The sequence below is a fragment of the Orcinus orca genome, chromosome 3, assembly GCF_937001465.1.
Source record: "Orcinus orca chromosome 3, mOrcOrc1.1, whole genome shotgun sequence".
Taxonomy (NCBI): domain Eukaryota; kingdom Metazoa; phylum Chordata; class Mammalia; order Artiodactyla; family Delphinidae; genus Orcinus; species Orcinus orca.
The window spans coordinates 3,353,448-3,375,160 of NC_064561.1; the positions used below are offsets into that span (position 1 = coordinate 3,353,448).

The 21,713-nt window shown below is 56.2% G+C and overlaps 1 protein-coding gene across 4 annotated transcripts; it reads left to right on the plus strand.

The window, feature by feature from the left end:
• Positions 1-3,125: 3,125 nt before the first annotated feature.
• HDGFL2 (HDGF like 2) lies at positions 3,126-21,540 on the plus strand. 4 transcript variants are annotated; one of them, XM_012535793.3, is made up of 16 exons: positions 3,128-3,305; positions 5,691-5,767; positions 5,862-6,000; positions 11,602-11,793; positions 15,228-15,344; positions 15,469-15,540; positions 16,148-16,304; positions 16,414-16,489; positions 16,562-16,871; positions 17,948-18,051; positions 18,933-19,006; positions 19,141-19,211; positions 19,571-19,672; positions 19,878-20,070; positions 20,760-20,892; positions 21,226-21,540. In XM_012535793.3, exons 1-16 carry the CDS (start codon positions 3,234-3,236, stop codon positions 21,323-21,325), a joined length of 1,989 nt encoding a protein of 662 aa, XP_012391247.1. In that variant the 5' UTR covers positions 3,128-3,233; the 3' UTR covers positions 21,326-21,540. The 4 variants fall into 4 exon arrangements, with proteins under 4 accessions (XP_049563510.1, XP_012391247.1, XP_033256719.1 ...); XM_033400828.2 differs by having other exon boundaries at positions 16,151-16,304; positions 21,223-21,540; XM_004277225.4 differs by having other exon boundaries at positions 3,129-3,305; positions 21,223-21,540.
• The last annotated feature ends 173 nt before the right edge of the window (positions 21,541-21,713 follow it).

Consider the following 21,713-nt stretch of genomic DNA (forward strand, 5'->3'; position numbering starts at 1 on the left):
TCATCCATGTTGTAGAATGTGTAATAAATACTTTTTTAGTATAGGTATGTCACAAATATTGCATGGAACATACTTACCCTAAAAAAGTATTTGTTACATATCTACAATTCAGATTTAACTGGTAATCCTGAATTTTATCTGGCAATGTTACCTACAGCCTTTCTTCACACAGCAGCCTAAGGAATCTTTTTTATTTTTATTTTATTTATTTTTTAAAATAAATTTATTTATTGTATTTATTTTATTTTTGGATGCATTGGGTCTTTGTTTCTGCGTGCGGGCTTCCTCTAGTTGCCGCAAGTGAGGGATACTCGTCGTTGCGGTGCGCGGGCTTCTCATTGTGATGGCTTCTCTTGTTGCGGAGAACAGGATCTAGGCGCGCAGGCTTCAGTAGTTGTGGCACGCGGGCTCTAGAGCACAGGCTCAGTAATTGTGGCGCACGGGCTTAGTTGCTCCGCGGCATGTGCGATCTTCCCGGACTAGGGCTCGAACCCATGTCCCCTTCATTGGCAGGCGGATTCTTAACCACTGAGCCATCAGGGAAGCCCCAGGAATCTTTTTAAAAACAGCTTTATAGATATATCATTTACATACCCTAAAATTCACCTTTTTTAAGTGTACAATTCAATGAATTTTACTATATATTTACAGAGCTCTAGGACCATCACCACAATCTAGTTTTAGAACATAGGGTGATTTTCCATCACCTAAAGAAACCTCATACTCCTTTGAAGTCACTCTAGATTCCTACCTTCAGCTCAAAGCAAATACTGATCTACTTTCTGTCTTGAAAATTTTACCTTTTTGGGACATTCTATCAAATGTCATATGATGTTGGAATCATAGAGTATGTGATCTTATGTCTGGCTTTTTTCACCGAGTATAATGTTTTGGAAGTTAATCCCTGTTGTAGTGTGTATCGATCCTTCGTTTCTTTCACTTGCTGAAGAGTCAGCAGTAAAATTCATCATCAGGATATACCACATTTGGTTTATCCATTTATCCATAGATGGCCATTTGGGTTATTTCCCCTTTTTGGTTTTTGTGAATAATGCTGTTATGACTATTAGTTGTATAAGTTTTGGTGTGGATGTTTGTTTTCATTTCTCTTGGGTAGACACATAGAGTTGGAATTACTGGTTCATATGGTAAGTCTTTGTTTAACTTTGTAAAAAAACCCCTGCCTTTTTGAGATGTATTTCACATGCATAAGGATGTTTCTTGAGATTAAAGTATTATCGCTGTACCCTGTGATCCAATCCCTCCAGGTTTTTTTTCCCCAAGAAGTTAAAATAAAACCCAAGCGTGTTACTGATATTCACAAGGCATATGATAGGTCCTTAACGGACCCTTTTGCTATCCGCTCTGCCCTAAATGCCCTCCCAGGGCCCACCTCTCTACCTGGACCTATTTCTAGTCATCTTTGAACTCTCTGGTTAAACTACTATCTCCTCCAGAAAATACTTCTGTTCCCCCATGATAGACGAAGTCTCTGGCATTACTCAGCTTTTTTTTTTTTCTTTTTCCTTTTTTTAAAAAATTGAAGTATAGTTGATTGACAATGTTGTGTTAATTTCTGCTGTACAACAAAGTGATTCAGTTATACATATACATACATTATTTTTTATGTTCTTTTCCGTTATGGTTCATCACAGGATGTTGAATATACTTCCCCGTGCTATAAAGTAGGACCTTGTTGTTTTATTCAGCTCTTTCTTCTTCTTTTTTAAATAAATTTATTTATTTTATTTATTTATTATTTCTGGCTGCGTTGGATCTTTGTTGCTACTCTACGTTGCGCTGCATGGGCTTCTCACTGCAGTGCCTTCTCTTGTTGCGGAGCATGGGCTCTAGGCACACGGGCTTCAGTAGTTGTGGCATGCTGGCTCAGTAGTTGTGCAGCCCAGGCTTATTTGCTCCGCTGCATGTGGGATCTTCGCGGACCACGGCTCGAACCCGTGCCCCCTGTATTGGCAGGCGGATTCTTAACCACTGCGCCACCGGGGAAGCCCAATTCAGCTCTTTCTTAAGCATCCTATTTTACTCAGAGTTCCTTCCCTGGGTCTTAATTACAAAGAAATTAACATTTCTTTGCCCTGCTAGACGTTGGATACTTCAGGAGCCGGAGTAACAGCACCTAAGTACTTCCAGTATTTCCTGCTGCCAGGCACAGTTTCCAGCGCCTTAGGGGCGGTGATGTCATTTAATCCTTACTCCCCTATAAGATCTGTACCATTATGAGTCCCGTTTTACAGGTTGGGAGACTGAGGCAGAGGTTACATAACTTGGCCAGGCAGTGCTCAATACATTTTTCTCGACTGAATTAGTATGTATATTGGGTATTTTGTGGCTCTGGCATATGGTGCTCAATAAACTTGTCGTGAGTGAAGAAATAAGTGTTTTGTGAATTTTTTGGCTGTTTATCCTCAGACCCCCACATGACCAGTCCCTACCCCTAAGCCCCGCCCCCTCGAGCAGGCAACGGCGCGTCCCTATTTTGAGTTGAACCTTGTCTCTTGCGATATCCAATGGCGGACAGCCGCTTAAGCCTTTCCTCCTGTGGTAGCTAATGCCAGTTCTCTACCTTGAGCCGCTCCTCTCGTGGTACCCAATGCCCTTCAGCTCTATATTATGCCCCTCCTCACGGGAGCGGGAGGCTATCAATGACGCGCCCCCTACAGTGATTGGGCCTTCTTTCCTGTGGTAATCCAATAGCATGTTTCCTACTTAAGGCCCCTCCTCCTGTGGCGTTCTATGGCCCGCCCCTCTACCCTAAGCCCGGCCCCGAAGGAGCCTGGCTGCCTGCCTCTTCTCTCCCAGAGCGCCTGTTTCTCTCCTCCTACCTTTCCTCTTTCACCTCCCTTAACCTCCGTCCCCTCCCATTAGGCTTCTGGGTCACGCCCCCTTGGCTCTACCCGTTATCCAATCCCGTTAACTTGCTCTGCTCCAACCCCTCTTCTCATTGGTCCCCCTGCTCCTCTATCCCCGCACGTGGTCTTGAGCGACGGCGTCGCCCTCCCGTGACGGCCTGAAGGCGGGACTTCCTGCGAGGGGCAGGCCAATAAACACGCTCCGACCCGCTACCTAGGCCGTCGCCCCCGCCCCCTCGGCGCCCTGTTCCCGCCCCCGGCTTCGCCTCCCCTTGCCGCCGCTGCTGCCGCCGCCGCCGCCGCCGCCGCCGCCGCTGCCCGTGCCGCTGCCGCTTCCCGCGGCCTGGGTCTCCCGCCGCCAGCATGCCGCACGCCTTCAAGCCCGGGGACTTGGTGTTCGCCAAGATGAAGGGCTACCCGCACTGGCCGGCCCGGGTGAGGCCGCGAGGGAGATGGGCCAGGCGACGGGGGGTTGGGGGTGGGGTGGGGCAGTAGGGGCCCCGGGCCTGAGGGACCCGCGCTCCCGGGGTCTGGGGGACTCCGGGCCCGAGGAACCCGCGCGCCGGGGGTCTGGGGGGACCCGGGCCTGGGGGACTCGCGTGCCTGGGGGTCTGGCGGTCCCCGGCCTGAGGAACCCTCGCGCGGGGATTGTGCAGGAACCTGGGCCAGGAGAGGTCCCGGGCCTGAGCAACCCGCGCGCTGGAGATGCGGGGGGCCCCGAGCCTGGGGGATCCGCTCTGGGGGTCCCAGAGCCGAGAGGTATGGGGTTGAGGGACCTGGGGCCTGAGGAGCCAGGGTTCAAATCGGAAGGAGTTTGGTGGGTGTGAGGGGAGCTGAGGAATCTGGTATTTGAGAAGAGGGTTCAAACGAATGGGAAGGAGGTTCTCCAGGCTGAAGGACCTCTTTATGGGGGGCAACAAGAAGCCAAGTTCTGAGGGGCTGGGGGTCCTCAGCCACGTATGAAGGGGGCCTAGGGATAAGGGCTCCAGTAAGGGAGAATGGTTGAGGGTCAAGGTTGAGAGGTGCTCAGCAGGACCAGGGCTGGAAATAGGGCTGGGTGCTGTGTTCACAAGGTCGCTGGAGCTGAGGGGACTGGATCTGAAAATATGGGGCATCAGAGACCGGAGATTGGAATAAGACTTGTTTGGGGGGACCCTGGGGACTGGTGCCGCCCGTCCCCCAGGACTCCCCCGCCAGACTCTGGTGGAGGAAGCTGGTGGGGGCACAGGGTGGAGGGAGGGCTTGGGGTGGGTGGAGGCATGCTTGAATCAGAGGCCAGCCACGGGGACTCAAGCTGGAAAGAGAGAGCCCCTGAGGGAGGGGGCTGGGCCCAGGGGACTTTAGGGATCCCCTCTGGAGGAAGCTGGGATCCAGAGGACCCAGATGATTCGAGGGGTCCAGTTCTGAAGGGAGTCTTGAGCGTGAGTCTCAGAACTGCAGAGTGGAGTTTCAGGCACTGTCTGTGGGGCAGGCCAGTGTGGAGGAGGGACCAGGAGGTTGTTGCCATCCCCAGGTCTAAGTCGCCCCAGGACTGAGGTTGGTGGAATATGCATGTTAGGACTGAAGGAATTTGGAGGGGGAGGCAGTAGAAGCATGAAGCTGAAGGCTCGGCTGGAACACAAGGAGCTCAGGAGTTGCCTGGGCAGTATTGTGGGGTGCCTGGAGATTTCATCCTCGTTCCCTGCCAGACCCCCCCTCCCTCTGGGTGGAAGTAAGCAGGAGGGCATCACACAGAGCTGGGCGTTTGGTTGCAGAGAGGCCGCCACAGGATGCCAGGAGTGGGCTCAGGGACTGCTAACTAGGCAGCCCTGAGCGTGGTCCTTAACAGGTGCTGCCGCTGAGATGTCTGTGCCTCAGGCTCAGAGGCGGGGCCTGGGTGAGGTCAGAGCAGAAGCGGGCCTGGAAGGCATGGCAGGCTGGTCCTCAGGGTGATGGAGTTTGGGGATGCGTCTGTGCAGGAGCGGGATGCTTGGGATGGGTGTTTGGGGCCCAGGGCCCAAGGACTTTGAAAAGTAGCCCAGAGAACTGAGGAAGGAAGCTGGGTGAGGGGGGCAGGGAAGGTTCCAGCAGCTCCCAGGCTTTGAAGAGGACGGGAAGGAATTAATGGGGACCAGAGAACCCACCCTAACCTGATTTGCTCGGGCTTACTTTCTTGGAAGCACCAGAGTGATAAAACTTTACGGGCACTTCCCTTCCTCCCAGAGTACCAGTTTCTCCCTCTCCTCCGCGCCCCCCTCCAGCTGGCTCTCTTAAGCCCAGAATGCTTCCAAGCACCTGATTGGAAGGGAAGGGGCTGCTAGCCTCCTGTGGGGAGATGACTGACAGCTGCTGGAGCCCATGGGCCTATAGGGAGAGGGTGGGACTTCCTGGATGCTCGGGGCCTGTCTCCTGCAGCCCACCCCCCACCCTCTGCATCCTTGGAGCTGCCAGCTGCAGCCTCTGGTAGACTGATCACCGATTGCCTCTTTGCGGGAGGGGGTCCCGTGGGAGGGTCCTGGGAGTTCACGGAAGCTGGGCTTGGCCCCAGCCCCTGGCTGCTCAGAGGACCGTATTTGGCTTTGCCCAGGTGAAATAACTACCTTGGGGGGAGAGAGAGCACCCTGGGGGGAGCGGACAGGTATGCAATTGGGGGGGGGCACGTTGCACAGAAGAAGGCAGATGCCTAATTGGAAGGTGATGCGTCTTCCTCTGTTGAAGGCTCCCCTCCTCCCAGCGTGCTTTCCCCCAAATAACTTGGCTGTTTTCCTGGTCACTTCCTGGGTCAGTGGGTGAAGCTGTCCCCCAACCCCCAGCCACCCCCTGACTGGCCTCTCACTGCAGATCGATGACATCGCCGACGGTGCTGTGAAGCCCCCGCCCAACAAGTACCCCATCTTCTTCTTTGGTACCCACGAAACGTAAGTGTCCCCCGCTGGGGGTGGATTTTTCCCAGCTTTTGCCTCCCGGGGTGGCCTGGCTCACCTGGGCTCGGCCCGTGGTTCTTTTCTCCAGAGCCTTCCTGGGACCCAAGGACCTGTTTCCCTACGACAAATGTAAAGATAAGTACGGGAAACCCAACAAGAGGAAAGGCTTCAATGAGGGCCTGTGGGAGATCCAGAACAACCCCCATGCCAGCTACAGTGCTCCTCTGGTGAGTCGGTGCCGGGGGTGGGAGGCTGGCGGGGGTCTGCGGAGCCCAGGTCAAGCAGGCACTCGAGCATGCTGGGGACCAGAGGTGGTCTTAGCTTGTCCCACAGAGAAAGGAGAGGCCTCTGGGACAGGGCTCCTCCCGCTGGGCGCCGCTGTTGTTTGGGGCCTCATCATTCTCCGTGAGGGCAGTCCTGGGCACTGTCGGGGTTAGAGCAGCATCCCTGGTCCCACCCACTCGATGCTAGGAGCTCCTTCTTTACCCAGTTGTGACAACCAAACACGTCTGCAGACATTGCCGAGTGTCGGGTGGAGGGGTGCAGGATCCCCCCTGGTGAGACCCACTGCTCTAGGATTAGCCTGAATGTGAAACGGCATCGTTAGAGCTCCTAAGAAACCTTTTGTTTTCTAAGGAGAAAAATTTTTTTCCTTTCAGTAACACCCTTTCCTTCCCCCATTACTGCCAGATTTCAAACTCAGAAAAAGGCTGTAGGTAGTAGAACGTGAGAGCTCTTGCTCAGGTGGGAAAGAGTGCTAAGAGTCACAGAGATGACATTCTCAGTGGCAAATCAGTGTCTGGAAACAATCAGGGAAAAGAGGGAATTTAGAGAAGTTGAAGTTAAATTCGTAAAAAAGCCGTGGAAAGCTGAGGAAGGATGGCAGAGGGGTGCCTTGCTCTGGGTGTTTTGGGGCGAGGTGCAGACAAGGGAGTCGCGGGGAGGTGGAGTAGCCTGGCCTCAGCAGGGGTGGGCTCCAGGTGGGCCGGGAGACCTGGCGAATTGACTGCAGGGCTCGGAGCTCTGCTGTTAGGGAAGAAACGGACTTGCCATGTGGTCTGTGGGCAGGGAAGCGGGAGTCGGAGAGGGTCTGGTTTGTGTGAGAGAAGGACCGAGTAGTTTTGTAGCATCTGGTCCTGCTTGAGAACTCGGGGTCTCAAGATGGTCTGGGTGTGCCTCTCCTGTGCCTTCCATCTACCCATCGACCAGGCAAACACTCCTGTGTAGACCCCGGCCGCACGCATGCCATGTGCTGCACTAGGGACCAGGAATCCTAGGTGATGCAGACACGCCTCTTGCCTTCTGGGAGCTCACGATCTAGAACCTGGGGTCCGTTCGAGAGCTCTCTCCAGTGCTGAGGGTTTGGCAGCCTCTTCTCAGGGGTCCAGGCCCACGTTTCATGTGTGTGGTCTTTTACCTCCCGTGGTGGGTCTGGGAGATGGACGTTCCCCCTGCTTTGGTCCCCACCGTCTCTCCAGGCTTTGCACATTCCCTACTTGGGTAAACGGATCGGAAGTTGCTGAAGGTAGCTGAGTTTCATGAGACCGTATTCTGGCCCCAGCTCAAGTGCTGGTTAGTCTCATCCTAAGCTTATTGCCTCCAGGTGAATCATCACACCATTTAATGTTTATTACTCACCCTCAGCCTGTGAAGCACCACGTAGATGCCTGCCCTCAAGGAAATGAAACTCAAAAATGGTGTAACCTTGGGGCTTCCCTGGTGGCGCAGTGGTTGAGAGTCCGCCTGCCGATGCAGGGGACACGGGTTCGTGCCCCGGTCCAGGAAGATCCCACATGCCGCGGAGCGGCTGGGCCCGTGAGCCATGGCCGCTGAGCCTGCGCATCACGAGCCTGTGCTCCGCAACGGGAGAGGCCACAACAGTGAGAGGCCCGCGTACTGCAAAAAAAAAAAAAAAAAAGGTGTAACCTTGACATTAAACCCGCCCCATACAGACTCCCCAGGTTGAGAAGTAGGTATAGGTGTGAGAGCATATTACTGCTGTTTGGTTCTCTGACCCATCTGTGCCTCCAAAAGAACACTGGCTTAAAAATGCAGATCCCTGGGCCCCACCCCGAGAGGTTTAGGTGTGGTAGTTTAGGGCTGAGGCCTGGGCACCTTGAGGTGGTTCATCCCCCGAGTTATCTAGACGCTTCTGATGGAGCCAGTCCACAGCAGGCTTTTGGAAGCACCACTTGGAGGGTGCCCAGGCAGTCTGTCTTTTCATCCTATAAGGTTTTACTTTAGTTTTACGTTTCGAGTGGGAGTACAGACTCCTGGTACAAGACTGAAAAGTACAAAAGGGCGTACGGTGAGGGATCAGCCCTGCCTCGCGGCCGTTCTGTTTAAGTTTCCTCTCAAGGTAGCCCTAGCTACCAGTTCCTTGTGTGTCCTTCCAAGATTCTTTGTTCACGTAAAACCCTACATAGCTTGCTTTTTTGAAGCGTGTAATGCTCCACTTGGCTTTATTCCCCCAGTTGGTCTCCCTCGTCTGTGCAGAGAACAGCTTCATTCTTTTTGACAGCCTTAGCTCACTGTGCTCCCACCAGGAGCGTACGGCAGGGCCTGCCAAGCCAGGAGGTGGAAAAACGGTATCTCAGTGCGGTTCCAGCTATATCCAGTAATCCCAAGATGGGCTGGGTAGGTGGAATCTTTTCCGTCTTACAGCTGAGCACGCTGAGGCCCGGAGTGTTCGCTTGATTGCCGGGAAGGACCCAGCTAGAACGTGAGGCCTCAGAGACCTGGACCAGGGTTTTTCAACTTCTCTCCCTCTCCGTGGGGCGTCCTAGGCCCTGTGGGCTGTTGAGCACCATCCCTGGCCCCACCCACTCGATGCCAAGACCCCCCCCCCCCCGCATCTTGAAAATTTGAATGTCTCTAGACATTGCTAAATGCCCCCTCGGGGAGAGAATCATCCCTTATTGAGAAGGATTGACCTAGAAGGATCCCAGTTGATACATCCTCATGACCTGATAGAGGAGGTAAAGGGACCTGTCCCAGTAGCTGGTTCGAGCTGAGCTGGAACTAAAATCCAGGCCTCCCGTCTCCCAGGCTGAAGTTCTTTTCTGGTCGGTACAAGCCAGGTGGGGTCCTGGAGGGGCAGGTGGGCACGGAGAAGGACCTCTACACATGGATCCTGGGGTAAGAGCCCTGCTGTGTGGATGCGTGGACCTGGGTACGAGGCCTGGCTCTTCCTCCTGTTCACCGTGTTCTTTGGGGTTTGATTGACGTCACCTCTCGGAGCCTCAGTTTCCTCATCTAAAACAGAGGCTCAGGGTACGACAAGCTCTCACGGGGCTGTTGGGGGAACACGGTGAGCCAGTGCACATCAGGCACCCGCCACAGGGGTGCAAGGTGTTGGGGACCGAGGGGGCCAGACTGGGCCTGACCTTCCCTTTCCACCTCTGTCACCCTCCCGACCCATTAAGACAGTGAGAGGGGGCTTCCCTGGGGCTCCAGGGGTTAAGACTCTGCACTCCCAATGCAGGGGACACGGGTTCAATCCCTGGTCGGGGAACTAAGATCCCGCATGCTGCACCGTGAGGCCAAAAAAAAAAAGAGAGAGAGACAGTGAAAGAGACCAACACTCATCACTCATCTCACTCAACCAGTGGGTCTCGGGATGGTTGCAGGTCAGCTGGCTCTTGGCCTTTATTTCCTGGTTCCTCTCCGAGCCACCAGTGTTCCCGTCCTCCAGACGTCTCCATGGGGATCGGATTTCCCAAAACTTTTGCTGGCAGGTAGTTAGGTCTCATGGGCCGAGCCCAGGAGATGCAGAGTTCCTGGCTTTATCCCCAAAGCACAGTGCGGGGCAAGTCACTTACCTTCCCGGAGACCTTGTTTCCCCACTTATGGAACATGCCCACTCGTCCCAGTCGCCTCCCCGGCTGTCGAGGCGCACATCCGGCCACAGTTGGTTGAGCGCTTAGCAGAAACAAGCTGGGGTTTGTAACAGGAAGTAGCTGTGTCCAGTGGGCCAGGCTTCAGGGCCCAGCAGAGCTGGCTTGCACCCCAGCTCTGTCGCTTAGTCGCCGTGTGATCTGGCTCCATCACGCCGCCTTTTGCCTCGTCTGCAGAGTGAGAATGACAGCTCCCCACATGTTACACGGAGAGAGATGATCCCTCGTGTCTGCTAGCTCTCACTGCCACGAGGCTGACTCCGTTCCTCCCGCAGATGATCAGCAGGGTCCTGGACCCTCCATTTAGTCATTCACACTCCAAGCTGCTGTTTCCCCCGTGAAGAACCGGGGACGTCCTTTCCCTTCTCCACTCACCAGGGGTGCCCCAGAGAAAAGTGACGCCCCGGAGGAGAGGCGTGAGGGAAATCCACCTGAAAGTCTGATGGTTCTCTCTCAGTGTTTCAGGTTTGGGGCTTCACCTACTTCGTGTGGCACTTTTTACCCTTTTTTTTTTTTTTTAAATTTTTGGCTGTGCCACACGGCATGCCAGATCTTAGTTCCCCAACCAGGGATTGAACCCATGCCCCCTGCAGTGGAAGCATGGAGTCTTAACCACTGGACCAGCAGGGAATTCCCTGTGTCATATTTTAGATCCCACATATAAGTGATATTGTATGGTATTTGCCTTTCTCTTTCTGACTTACTTTGCTTCGTATGATAATCTCTAGGTCCATCCATGTTGCTGCAGATGGCATTATTTCATTCTGTTTTACGGCTGAGTAATAGTCCAATGTGTATACGTACCACATCTTCTTTATCCATTCATCTGTTGATGGACATTTAGGTTGTTTCCGTGTCTTGGTTATGGTAACTAGTGCTGCTGTGAACATAGAGGTGCGTGGATCTTTTTGAATTATAGTTTTCTCTGGACATATGCCCAGGAGTGGGATTGCTGGATCATGTGGTAGCTCTATTCTTAGTTTTTTGAGGAACCGCCATATTGTTTTCCATGGTGGCTGCAACCACTTTACATTCCCCCACCACCACAGTGTAGGAGGGTTCCTTTTCCTCCACACCCCCTCACTCTGGTCTGCTCACGTGGCCGTGGTCAGTCTCCCACTAGATTGTAAGCTCCCAGGGGCAGAGCCACGTCTGGGCGCTCCCACCTCCCTAGCACAGTGCCTGGCACCTGGCTGCTGCTCACAGACGGCAACTGAGTGTGCAGACGAGCCCGGCACGCGGCTAGCACAGAAGTGCGATCTACGCGTCTGCTATGTTTGCGGCTGTTAGCGCCTGAGCAGGCACTGTGGCTAAAACAGAAACAGAAGTGCCTGGAAGTTCGCGCCCAGAGGTCCTGTCCTAGGTCATTTTCCTCTTCATTAGTAATTGCAATAATAATCATGTTTACAAAAAGCAAACCTTGATGGACCTCCTGCCAGTCTGGGCACTGTCCTCAGTACATGCCACTTCTGTCTCACCCTCGCCACAGCCCTGTGAGGCCAAAGTGGTGTCGGCCCCATTGCTCAGATGGGGGATGAGGTGCACAGGGGCTTAAGTCACTGGCTCAGGGCCTGCCCTCAGATCCTGCAGTGCTTGAATCCTAGTGGCTAGCCCACACGTGCCCATCTCGCCCTGCCGCATCAGTCCTCAGAGCTTTCTGTTTTGTTTTGTTTTTTAATATTGTTTGGCCGTGCCGCACGGCGTATGGGATCTTAGTTCCCCCACCAGGGATTGAACCCACGCCCCCTGCATTGGGAACACAGTGTCTTAACCACTGGACCGCCAGGGAAGTCCCCCTTGGAGCTCTCTGAGCCTCAGTTCCTGCATTTGGAGAGCGAGCAGGCCAGACCCTGACACTTGAGACCCGGCCAGTGGCTGCTGCCCTGTGGGCCACACCTGGTGGTGACCTGCTATCTCTGTCCCCACCCCCAGCCGGTGAGCTCCTCCGACAGCGAGGCACCTGAAGCTGATCCAGCAGTTGGCAGTGAGGACGACGAGGACCGGGGGGTCATGGCGGTCACAGCCGTGACCGCTGCAGCCGCCAGCGACAGGATGGAGAGTGACTCGGACTCGGACAAAAGCAGTGACAACAGCGGCCTCAAGCGGAAGGCGGTGGCCTTGAAGGTAGGGGCGCGGGTGTGGGGCGGGCACAGCCGGCCTGTGGGGGGCTGTGGCCCTCCCTGCTCCCTCCACAGGTTCTGTCTGGCCGTCTGCTCTTCTCCTTCTCCGGCCTTTCCTTCTTTCGGTTTTTAGTACATTCACAAAGTTGTGCCAGCATCCCCTCTGTCAGTTCTAGAACTTTCCATCACCCCAAAAAGAAACCCCGTCCTCACTGGCAGTCCCCCCACATCCCCACCCTCATTCCCTAGTACCCAGGAATCCGCCTCTGTGGAACTTGTCTGTTCTGGACGTTTCCCATCAGTGGAATCACACACTGTGTGTCCTTCTGTGCTGGCGTCTGTCACTGAGCATCGTGTCCTCAGGGTCCATCCATGTGGTAGCGAGTGTCAGGGCTTCTCTCCTTTTCATGGCTGAGCGATATTCCCGGGTATGGCCCGACCACACTTTGTTTATCTGTCATCTGTTTATGGACGTTCGGGTTGTTTCCACTTTGGGGCCATCACAAATAACGCTGCTGTGAACATTCGTGTACAAGTTTTTGTGTGGATGTGAGTTTTAAGTTCTCTTGGAGAGATTCTCTTTCCTGCCTTTTTTCCCCTCTCCTCTGCGTTTTGACTGCTTCCAAATATTTGGGTGCAGAATGAAAGGACCGGGACCTAGCAGCAAATTCTTTTGATAGAGTAAGGCATTGTTTTTATGATTTTTAAAAATAACATTTGCTTTTGGTTCCATTTATAACAATAAGCCATGCTCATTGTAGATAAGTTAGAAGATGTGAAAAGCATAAAGAAGCCGGTGAAAAATGCCCGAACTATCTGAGGGGGTTTCTGCGCCAAGGACTAGAAACATCCTGATGTGTTTCTCTGTGATCTTGTGTGTGCCTCACGGGCGGGGTGGGTATGTAAAGTATGGAATTGGCAATCACGCACGTAATGTGTCTTGCTGGTTTTCCACCTAATAGATGAGCATTTCCTTGTCCTTAAACGTTATGATTATTTTTTAATATTTTATTTATTTATTTATTTATTTATTTGGCTGTGTCGGGTCTTAGTTGTGGCACGCGGGCTCTTCGTTGTGGCATGCAGACTTCTCTGTAGTTGTGGCACGTGGGTTCAGTAGTTGCAGCACGTGGGCTCTCTAGTTGTGGCGTGTGCCGGCTCTAGAGCGTGCAGGCTTAGTTGCCCCGCAGCGTGTGGCATCTTACTTCCCCGACCAGGGGTTGCACCCCCGTCCCCTGCATTGGAAGGAGGATTCTTTTTTTTCTTCTTCTTCTTTTTTCCTTTAACATCTTTATTGGAGTATAATTGCTTTGCAATGTTGTGTTAGTTTCTGCTGTATAACAAAGTGAATCAGCTATATGCACACGTATATCCCCATATCCCCTCCCTCTTGCGTCTCCCTCCCACTCTCCTTATCCCACCCCTCTAGGTGGTCACAAAGCACCGAGCTGATCTCCCTGTGCTATGCGGCTGCTTCCCACTAGCTGTTTTACATTTGGTAGTGTGTATATAAGTCCATGCTACTCCCTCACTTCGTCCCAGCTTACCCTTCCCACTCCCCGTGTCCTCAAGTCCATTCTCTACGTCTGTGTCTTTATTCCTGTCCTGCCCCTAGGTTCTTCAGAACCTTTTTTTTTTTTTTTTTTTTAGATTCCATATATATGTTAGCGTACGGTATTTGTTTTTCTCTTTCTGACTTACTTCACTCTGTATGACCGATTCTAGGGCCATCCACTTCACTACAAATAACTCAGTTTTGTTTTTCATGGCTTATTCCATTGTATATATATGCCACATCTTCTTTATCCATTCATCTGTCAATGGACACTTAGGTTGCTAGAAGGCAGATTCTTAGCCACTGGACCATGAGGGAAGTCCCTGGCATCGTTTAAAAGTCCCTGTTGTTTCTGTTTACAGTTACTGAAGGAGTTAGACAGAAATATGTTGAAAATAAATGCCCCCCCCATCCTACCCCTTAGGTATTAACCACTACTTGTAGGTTGGTATGTATTCAGGTTTTGTTTTTTGGGGTTTTTTGGCCAACTTTGCGTTAAATGAATATGTCATTATTACAACACCTTTCCCCCACACTAGGGAGGCATTTAGACGACCTCTTCCCTCGTAACCCAGCACCCTAGCTGGGAACACACCTATTGGTGTTCCTTTCCCCATTTTGGGGGGTGTGGCTATGGCTTTCTGCCGGGTCAGCTTTGTGCTCTCTCTAGTTAACGTTCTTTTGTCGCTGTTTTTCTGTGTGTCCACCATCTCTTCACGTGGTCTCCCTCTGTGCATTTCTGTGTCCTAATCTCCTCTTCTTATAAGGACCCCAGTCATGTAAGTCTTCTTATAAGGATCCCATTAAGTCTTCTTATAAGGACCCCAGTCATATAAGTCCTTCTTATAAGGACCCCATTAGGCCACCCTAATATCTCATTTTACTTTAATTATCTCTTCAAAGACCCATCTCCAAATAGTCACATTCTGGGGTCCTGGGGGTCAGGTCTTCATTGTATGCGTTTTGGGGGAACACAGTGCAGCCCATCGTACCCTGGCCTTGGTCAGGCCCCGGAGGAGGTGAGATGCTCTCAGTAAGTGCTTGTGACGAGAACCAGCGAGTCTGGGCTGTAACGGGACAGAGGCAGAGGTGCATCGTACCTAAACCCACACCCTGACGGGGAGGACCAGGCGTCAGTGGGCCGAGATCTGTGTCCAAAGCTCAGTCCTCTTTGCCTCCTCAGTCCTTCCTTTATACAGTTTCTTAAATTGGCTTCTTTGAGTGAGCATCTGGGAGTCTGTGAACCCCTGAAACCTAATTTGGAATTGTATGTGTGTGTGTGTGTTTAAAAAATCTTTCTTATTGAGGTGAAATTCACATAAAAAAATTAACCATTCTGAAACGTACAACTCAGTGGCATTTAATAGAAGTGGTGCAACCACCACCTCTATCTAGTTACAAAACATATGTGTATGTGTTTTTCTGGGGGAAGGATCCCTGGTTTGTATTCTTTATTTTTTTAATTGTAGTAAAATACACACAACATGAAATTCATCATCTTAACCATTTTTAAGCGCACAGTTCAGTAGCATTTTACATTCACACCGTTGGGCAGCCATCCCTACCATCCATCCCCAGAACTTTCTCATCTTCCCAAACTGAAACTCTGTCCCCAGGAAACCCTGACTCCCCTCCCCCTCCCCCCACCATGTACTTCCTGTCTCTGTGGATCTGACCCTCTAGGGACCTCCTGTGAGTGAGTGAGATCACGAAGTACTTGTCCTTCTGTGTCTGGCTTCTTTCACTGAGCATCATGCCTTCTAGGATCAGTATTCCTGGTTTTTATCAGATTCTCAGAAGGGTCCCTGCCCTCCTCCCCCCAAAGTTTCTCGAGCACATGGGCTTTCTCAGTTGCTGATGTGTCCGGGCTGCTCCCCTTCCAGATGTCGGTCTCAAAACGAGCTCGAAAGGCCTCCAGTGACCTGGATCAAGCCAGCATGTCTCCATCCGAGGAGGAGAACTCGGAAAGCTCCTCCGAGTCAGAGAAGACCAGTGACCAGGTGAGCAGCTAGCCGGACCCTGGGCAGGCGCCCAGGGGGAGGGATGCACAGGGTGGGGGGGCGGGGGGGGGCGAGGGGTGGCCGGCCGGTGGGCAGCACGTCCAGCTCCCTTCTCTCTGCCCAGGACTTCACCCCCGAGAAGAAAGCCGTGGTCCGGGCCCCACGGCGGGGTCCCCTTCCAGGACGGAAGAAAAAGGTACGGGTGTTTTATTTTGTTCCCACACACCGGCCGGTGGAAGCTCCTCAAGCATTTCCCCACGGTCACCAGCCACCGTCTGAGGTCGGGGTCAGTCCGTTTTGGAGGAGGGGAGGCTGTAGGCCCCAGGGAGACCCCGGGGCCCGCTGACATCCGCCTCCACCTTCACTCATGGCTTTGGCCCATGGTTTCCAAGCGCCGTGTGCACGGAGCACCTCCCCGGAGCAGGAGGCCGCTGCTGCCCCCGAGAGGGCCTTAGAGGCCGGTTTGGAAAACGGGATGCTGGCATCGGAGGGGGGCAAAGCACTCTGAGGGGCCCCATGAGAGAGAGAATGCACGCGTGCGCGCACCCGTGTGCAAGTGTGATGTATGTGCGTGTGTGTGTGTGTGTTGTGCGCAGGCAGGCATGTATGAGCGTGTACAAGTGTGTTGTGTGTATTGTGTGTACACAAGTATGTGTGCATGAGCGTGTGAGTGTGGGGTGTGTGTGTGTGTCCGGGGTTCTGGGCCAGACGAAGGGCTGTGGGTTTGGGCGGGGTGGGGCGCTGCAGGCACGCCTGGGGCTGCCCTCGCCCTGGCTGCTCTCACCTCCCCGGGCCTCCCCCAGAAGGCGCCGTCAGCCTCCGACTCGGACTCCAAAGCAGAATCGGACGGGGCCAAGGCTGAGCCTGCGGCCGTGGCGAGGTCGGCGTCCTCCTCCTCCTGCTCGTCCTCCTCCGACTCGGACGCGTCCGTGAAGAAGCCTCCTCGGGGCAGGAAGCCAGGTAGGCCGGCTGGGGGGTGCTGCCCTGGGCCTGCGCCTGGCCTGGCGGTGGGGGGGGAACGCCCACCGAGAGACGCGGGAGAGGCCACCCCGCCCCCGCTCTTCCATAGCCGAGAAGCCTCCCCCCAAGCCCCGTGGGCGGAAACCGAAGGCTGAGCGGCCACCGACCACCTCGAGCAGCGACAGGTGGGTGCGGGGCCCTCGGGGCGGGGGCGCGGGCAGGCCGGGACGGGAGCCCTAACTGGCCCGCACCCTCAGCGACAGCGACGAGGTGGACCGCATCAGTGAGTGGAAGCGCCGGGACGAGGAGCGGCGGCGCGAGCTGGAGGCGCGGCGGCGCAGGGAGCAGGAGGAGGAGCTGCGGCGGCTGCGTGAGCGCGAGAAGGAGGAGAAGGAGCGGCGGCGCGGGCGGGAGCGCGGGGAGGCGGCGCGTGCGGGCAGCGCCGGCAGCAGCGGCGACGAGCTCAAGGACGATGACGAGCCCGTCAAGAAGCGCGGCCGGAAGGGCCGGAGCCGGGGCCCCCAGTCCTCCTCCGACTCGGAGCCCGAGGCCGAGCTGGACAGAGAGGTGCGTCCGGCGGTGTCCGTGCAGCAGCCGTTGTGTGCGGGGCGCCAAGCGGTCAGGGAGACACAGAGAGCCCGCTGTTAAGGAGCTGACACTTGAGGGAGGGGGACAGGCAGCGGACCACCTGAGGATGGTGTGTGGTGCCAAGGAGATGGAAGCCAGGGCGGGGTGTGAGCTGCGGGGGCGAGAGGGTTTCCATCGCAAAGAGGGCAGATCTCAGAGGCTTCAGGCGGGCAGCCGACCTTAAGTAAGGATCTGAATGAAGTGAGAAGGTATCTTGGGGAGAGGCATTCCTGGCCGAGCGCACGGCCCGTGCAAAGGCCCTGGGGCAGGACCGTGCCTGGTGTGTTGGAGGAACAGCCAGGAGGCCCGTGTGTCTGGAGCAGAGTGAGCGAGAGGGAGGAGGGGAGGGCAGGGAGGGGAAGGGGTAGGTCGTACAGGGCCTTGTGGAGGACTTGGGCTGTTACCCCAAGGGAGGTAGGTGGGACCCTGGAGGGCTGTGGGCAGAGGAGGGGTGGGTGCTCACAGGTGCCCTCTGGCTGCTGCGGGGGAACGGCTTGTGGGGTAAGCATGGGAGCAGTTCGGCCTCTGGTGCATGTTGGTGGTGACCCTTGGCACCGTGTGTGACCACAGGGCGTCAGCTCTCTGTCCTCCTGGCTCTCACAGGCCAGCCTGAGTCCAGGAATCCGAGCCCCCCGGGCCCATCGCCTTCTGGTCTGAGCCCAGGATCCCACTCGATAGGGGTGGGGGAGCCGAACAATGCCCTGTTCTCTCTCCACTGCTCTCCATTTTGTCACAAAAGGGGGACCAAGTTCCCTGGCACAGGAGGTGTGTTGCTTGGCAAGAGGAATGCAGTGGGGCTGCCCCACTGTTGGGTGATCCTTTCAGACCCTGAGAAGCTGCTGCCCGGGGATGGACTGGACACGGGATCCATCCTGCCCAGGCTATCAGCTCCCATCAGGCGAAGGTGATAGCAGGGAATGTCACACTGTGTCTCTAAGGGAACAGCTCAGGGGTCTGGCTGGGGCAGCCCCACGCCGCCTGCCGCTCCAGCCCCTCCCTTTCTCTGGTTGCTACAGGTGAAGAAATCAGCGAAGAAGTTGCACCTGCAAAGCACAGAGCCCGCGCGGAGACCCAGCCAGAAGGAGAAGAGAGGGCGCCCCGAGGAGAAGCCCCGGGCCAGGTCCGTTCCCGCACTGCCACTCCTCCCATAGCCCCCTGGGGGTCCCCACATCTCAAGGGAGGGCCCCAGCTTCTAAATTCAGTCTTCGAGACTGAATCCAGTTGAAGTGTCTGGTTCTTGGGGCCCCATCAGGTTATGCAGGAGTCACTGCCAAGGTCTGTGGTCCTTCCCCAGAGCAGGCCTCTCCCCCCAGGGTGACCCTGCTCCCAGGGGACACCGGGCAGTGTCCTGGGACATCTGTGGTGGTCACGTGGGGGCGGTTCCTGGGATCCAGTGGGTGGAGCCAGGGAGGCTGCCCCTCTCCCCACAGTGCCCAGGATGGAGCCCCACAGAGGATGACCCGGCCCCCGTGTCGCCAGTGCTCAGGGGGCGAGACTGTCCCCAGACCAGTGGTTCTCAGGCTTTTTAAAGTCCAAGGCCCACTGAGGTGGGAGCACAGAGCCCATCTCCCTGCCCACTTTCTATGTGGAATCCCAGCCATCAGTGAACGAACCTGCCCCATGGGAATATGGCAGCCAGGCTGCCGAGCAGGATGTAGACTCGAAGGCTCGGTGACACGCCAGCTGCCGTGTCCCAGCATCATGTCAGAGTAACTCATGTGCTGGGGTCTGCGTAACTAGCCACTCGCCCTTAACCGCCTGTTTAAAAAAAAAAAAAAAATTCTGGGCTTTCACATTATTTACTTCCTAGAGGAAGGGTTATGTCTTGGGTTCCCTCGGGTGCTGCCCTAGACCAGGTCAGGCGGGCCTTGAGCCTCCTCCTCCCAGCCTCCCGGGCCTCCTGATGGTTTCCTTCTGCAGCGGCCATGGGTCCCCCCACAGGCCCCCGGCCCTCAGTGGGGACATTGGTCAGGGGCCTTCTAAGGGCGCGACTCTCCACAGGCCCGCGAAGATGGAACGGACCCGGAAGCGGTCGGAAGGGTTCCCACCAGACCGGAAGGCTGAGAAGAAGAAAGGTGAGGGGCCAGCTGCCCAGCCCTGGTTGCAGCCTGAGGTCGCCGAATGGGAGGAGGGACGGCCCTGGAGGAGCCGGCTCCCATCACCAGGGACCCCGCTCAGGCCTGGGCGCTGCCTTCTCTCTTGGCCACAGAACCTTCCGTGGAGGAGAAGCTTCAGAAGCTGCACAGCGAGATCAAGTTCGCCCTGAAGGTTGACAATCCGGTGAGACCTTCCTCGGGGTGCAGAGCTCATGTCTCAGTTCCCCTGCCCCCTCATCGCTCGAGCTCCCTTAGACGTCTGGGGACGCTGAGGCAAAGCCAGGCCGCACGCCAGGGCAGGGTCCTTGTTCACGTGGGCGCCCACCAGATAAGGGCCCAGCTTGGCCTCCTGGGTGCAGTGCTCTGCGTTCCCACCAGGTGGTGCCACACGAGGCCCCAAGACCCCTCGAGTTCTGGGTGCTTCACCACTGTCCCCGGGGCTCCCTGTTGCTCAGCCCAGGGTGTCCTTCTCTGCCCTCTTGGGCCCCCTAGAACCCCCGCAGCTAGGCGCTGACCCTCCTCGCTGCCCTCGCTGCCCTGCAGGATGTGAAGAGGTGTCTGAACGCGTTAGAGGAACTAGGGACCCTGCAGGTGACCTCACAGATCCTCCAGAAGAACACGGACGTGGTGGCCACGTTGAAGAAGGTGCGGCGGGAGCCCAGGGGTTGAAGGGGCTGGTGGTGGGGCTGCGGGTCTGCTCGGGGCACTGGGCTTCCGGCCACGGCTGCCTGTGGTCAGCGAGGAGGAAGCCGTGCACACGGGAGGCGCTGCGGGGTGCGGTGATGGGGGAAGGTCTCGGGCGGGGGGTGAGGAGGCTGCGCCCCCTGAGCCAGGCCTCTTGGTGGGCCAGATCCGCCGCTACAAGGCCAACAAGGAGGTGATGGAGAAAGCTGCGGAGGTCTACGCCCGGCTCAAGTCTCGGGTCCTGGGACCAAAGATCGAGGCCATCCAGAAGGCGACCAGAACTGGGCCGGAGAAGGCCGAGGAGATACTGGCCGGAGAGGAGGCCCCTGCGGAGAGGGCGGAGGACGAGGCGAGCACTGGTGAGGAGCTGGCGGGAGGGGCGCCGAGCAGACTGCCCAGGTGGCGCCATCTGTCGGCACTCGCTGCGCAGGCTGGCTGTGTCCCCAAGGCAGCTGGTGTCTGGGCCACACGCCCCTGTGCTGCTCATAGGCTCCATCCAGACCCTCAGAGCCAAGTAGCAGGGGAGGCTGTGTGTGTGTGGCCAGGTGCGCGAGCGTTTCTGGGACGGGCGGTCGCAGAGGTCTGGGAGGGGAGGGCCACAGGTGGGCTGAGAGGAGCAAGGGCGTCTGTGGTGGGGACAGTGGCTGCGGGGACAGGAGAGCGTTCCTTCCTGCTGGGGTCATGCGGTCCTGGTGAGAGATGTTTGGAGCAGCCCTTAAGACCAGCACCGAGAGGGCTTAGCCGAAGCCGAGGCTGCCCGGGGGAGAGCACAGAGGGGGCGTCTCTCCTTACGTCTGTTTGGACACGGCCGTGGCAGGCTTTTCCCCGGTGTTGCCCACAGCCATTCGTTTACCGGCCCCTCCCATCTCCAGGCCGTGTGGACGGGCCAGGGGCCGGCTGGAGGAAGAGCCCCACGCAGCCGCGGACCCCGCGTGTCCGGTGGCTCGGGGGTGCGGGTGAATTCAGGTGCACAGGCGAGTGCTCGCACGCTGCTCGCTCTCTGCAGGCAGGTTGCCCCACAGCGTCCCACGAGCTTCTCTCCCCACAGATCTCTCGGCCCCTGTGAATGGCGAGGCGACGTCCCAGAAGGGGGAGAGCATGGAGGACAAGGAGCCGGAGGAAGGACAGAACTCAGAGGAGGGGCCAGGGGGCGGCTCCTCTGAAGAGCCATCACACAACGAGTAAGTGTCGCTGGGGCCGCAGGGGCGACTTCCGGAGAAGGCAGCCCGGTGTCTGAGCTGCTCCCAGTTGGGTAAGGCCCGAGGGACATCAGTCTCCCGCACGCTGACTGACCCCCAGGCCCCTCGGAGGGAGCTCGGGGCTCGGGGCCGGCTGGCCTGGGCCTGAGCCCTCGGAGGGTGGCTCCCTCCTGACACCCGCCACGGGAGCCGGGGCTGCAGGCAGGCAGGGGGAGGTTGGGGGCGAGGGCTGTTGGTCTCTGTAGGTGGAAGGAAGGAGACAGACGGCGAGGGGCCTGCTCACCCCTGCCCGCCCGTGCTGTCCTCCACCAGCAGCGCGCGGGAGGGCCCCGACCTGGACGGGCCCGGGAAGGAGCGGCAGGAGCGAGAGAGGCTGCGGGTGGACTCGGAGTCCCTGGACGACGAGGACAGCTGAGCCGGGTGGCCCGTGGCCGGGCCCCGCCGCCACTCGCAGCTGCCCCGAGGCCTGCCTGGCTCCTTCCCGGCACCCAGGGAACAGAGAACTGTTGGGGAGACGCTGTGTTGTTCGTATTTGTCCCCCTGGGTTTTTTTTCTGCCTAATTTCTGTGATTTCCAACGGACATGAAATGACTATAAAGGGTTTTTTTAATGAAAAAAAAAAGTTGCTTTTATTGGCTTGGTTTTCTAGCATGACTGGTTTGCAGTTGTCAAGGGGCCGTCCAGGGACAGAGGGTTTTAAGCCATAGGGTCACCGTGAGCAGCGAATATGAATTTGGTTCTGACGGTGCTCCAGGCCCTGCAGGGCTGACAGGGGCAGTGAGCAAGGCCTTTCCAAAAGTACC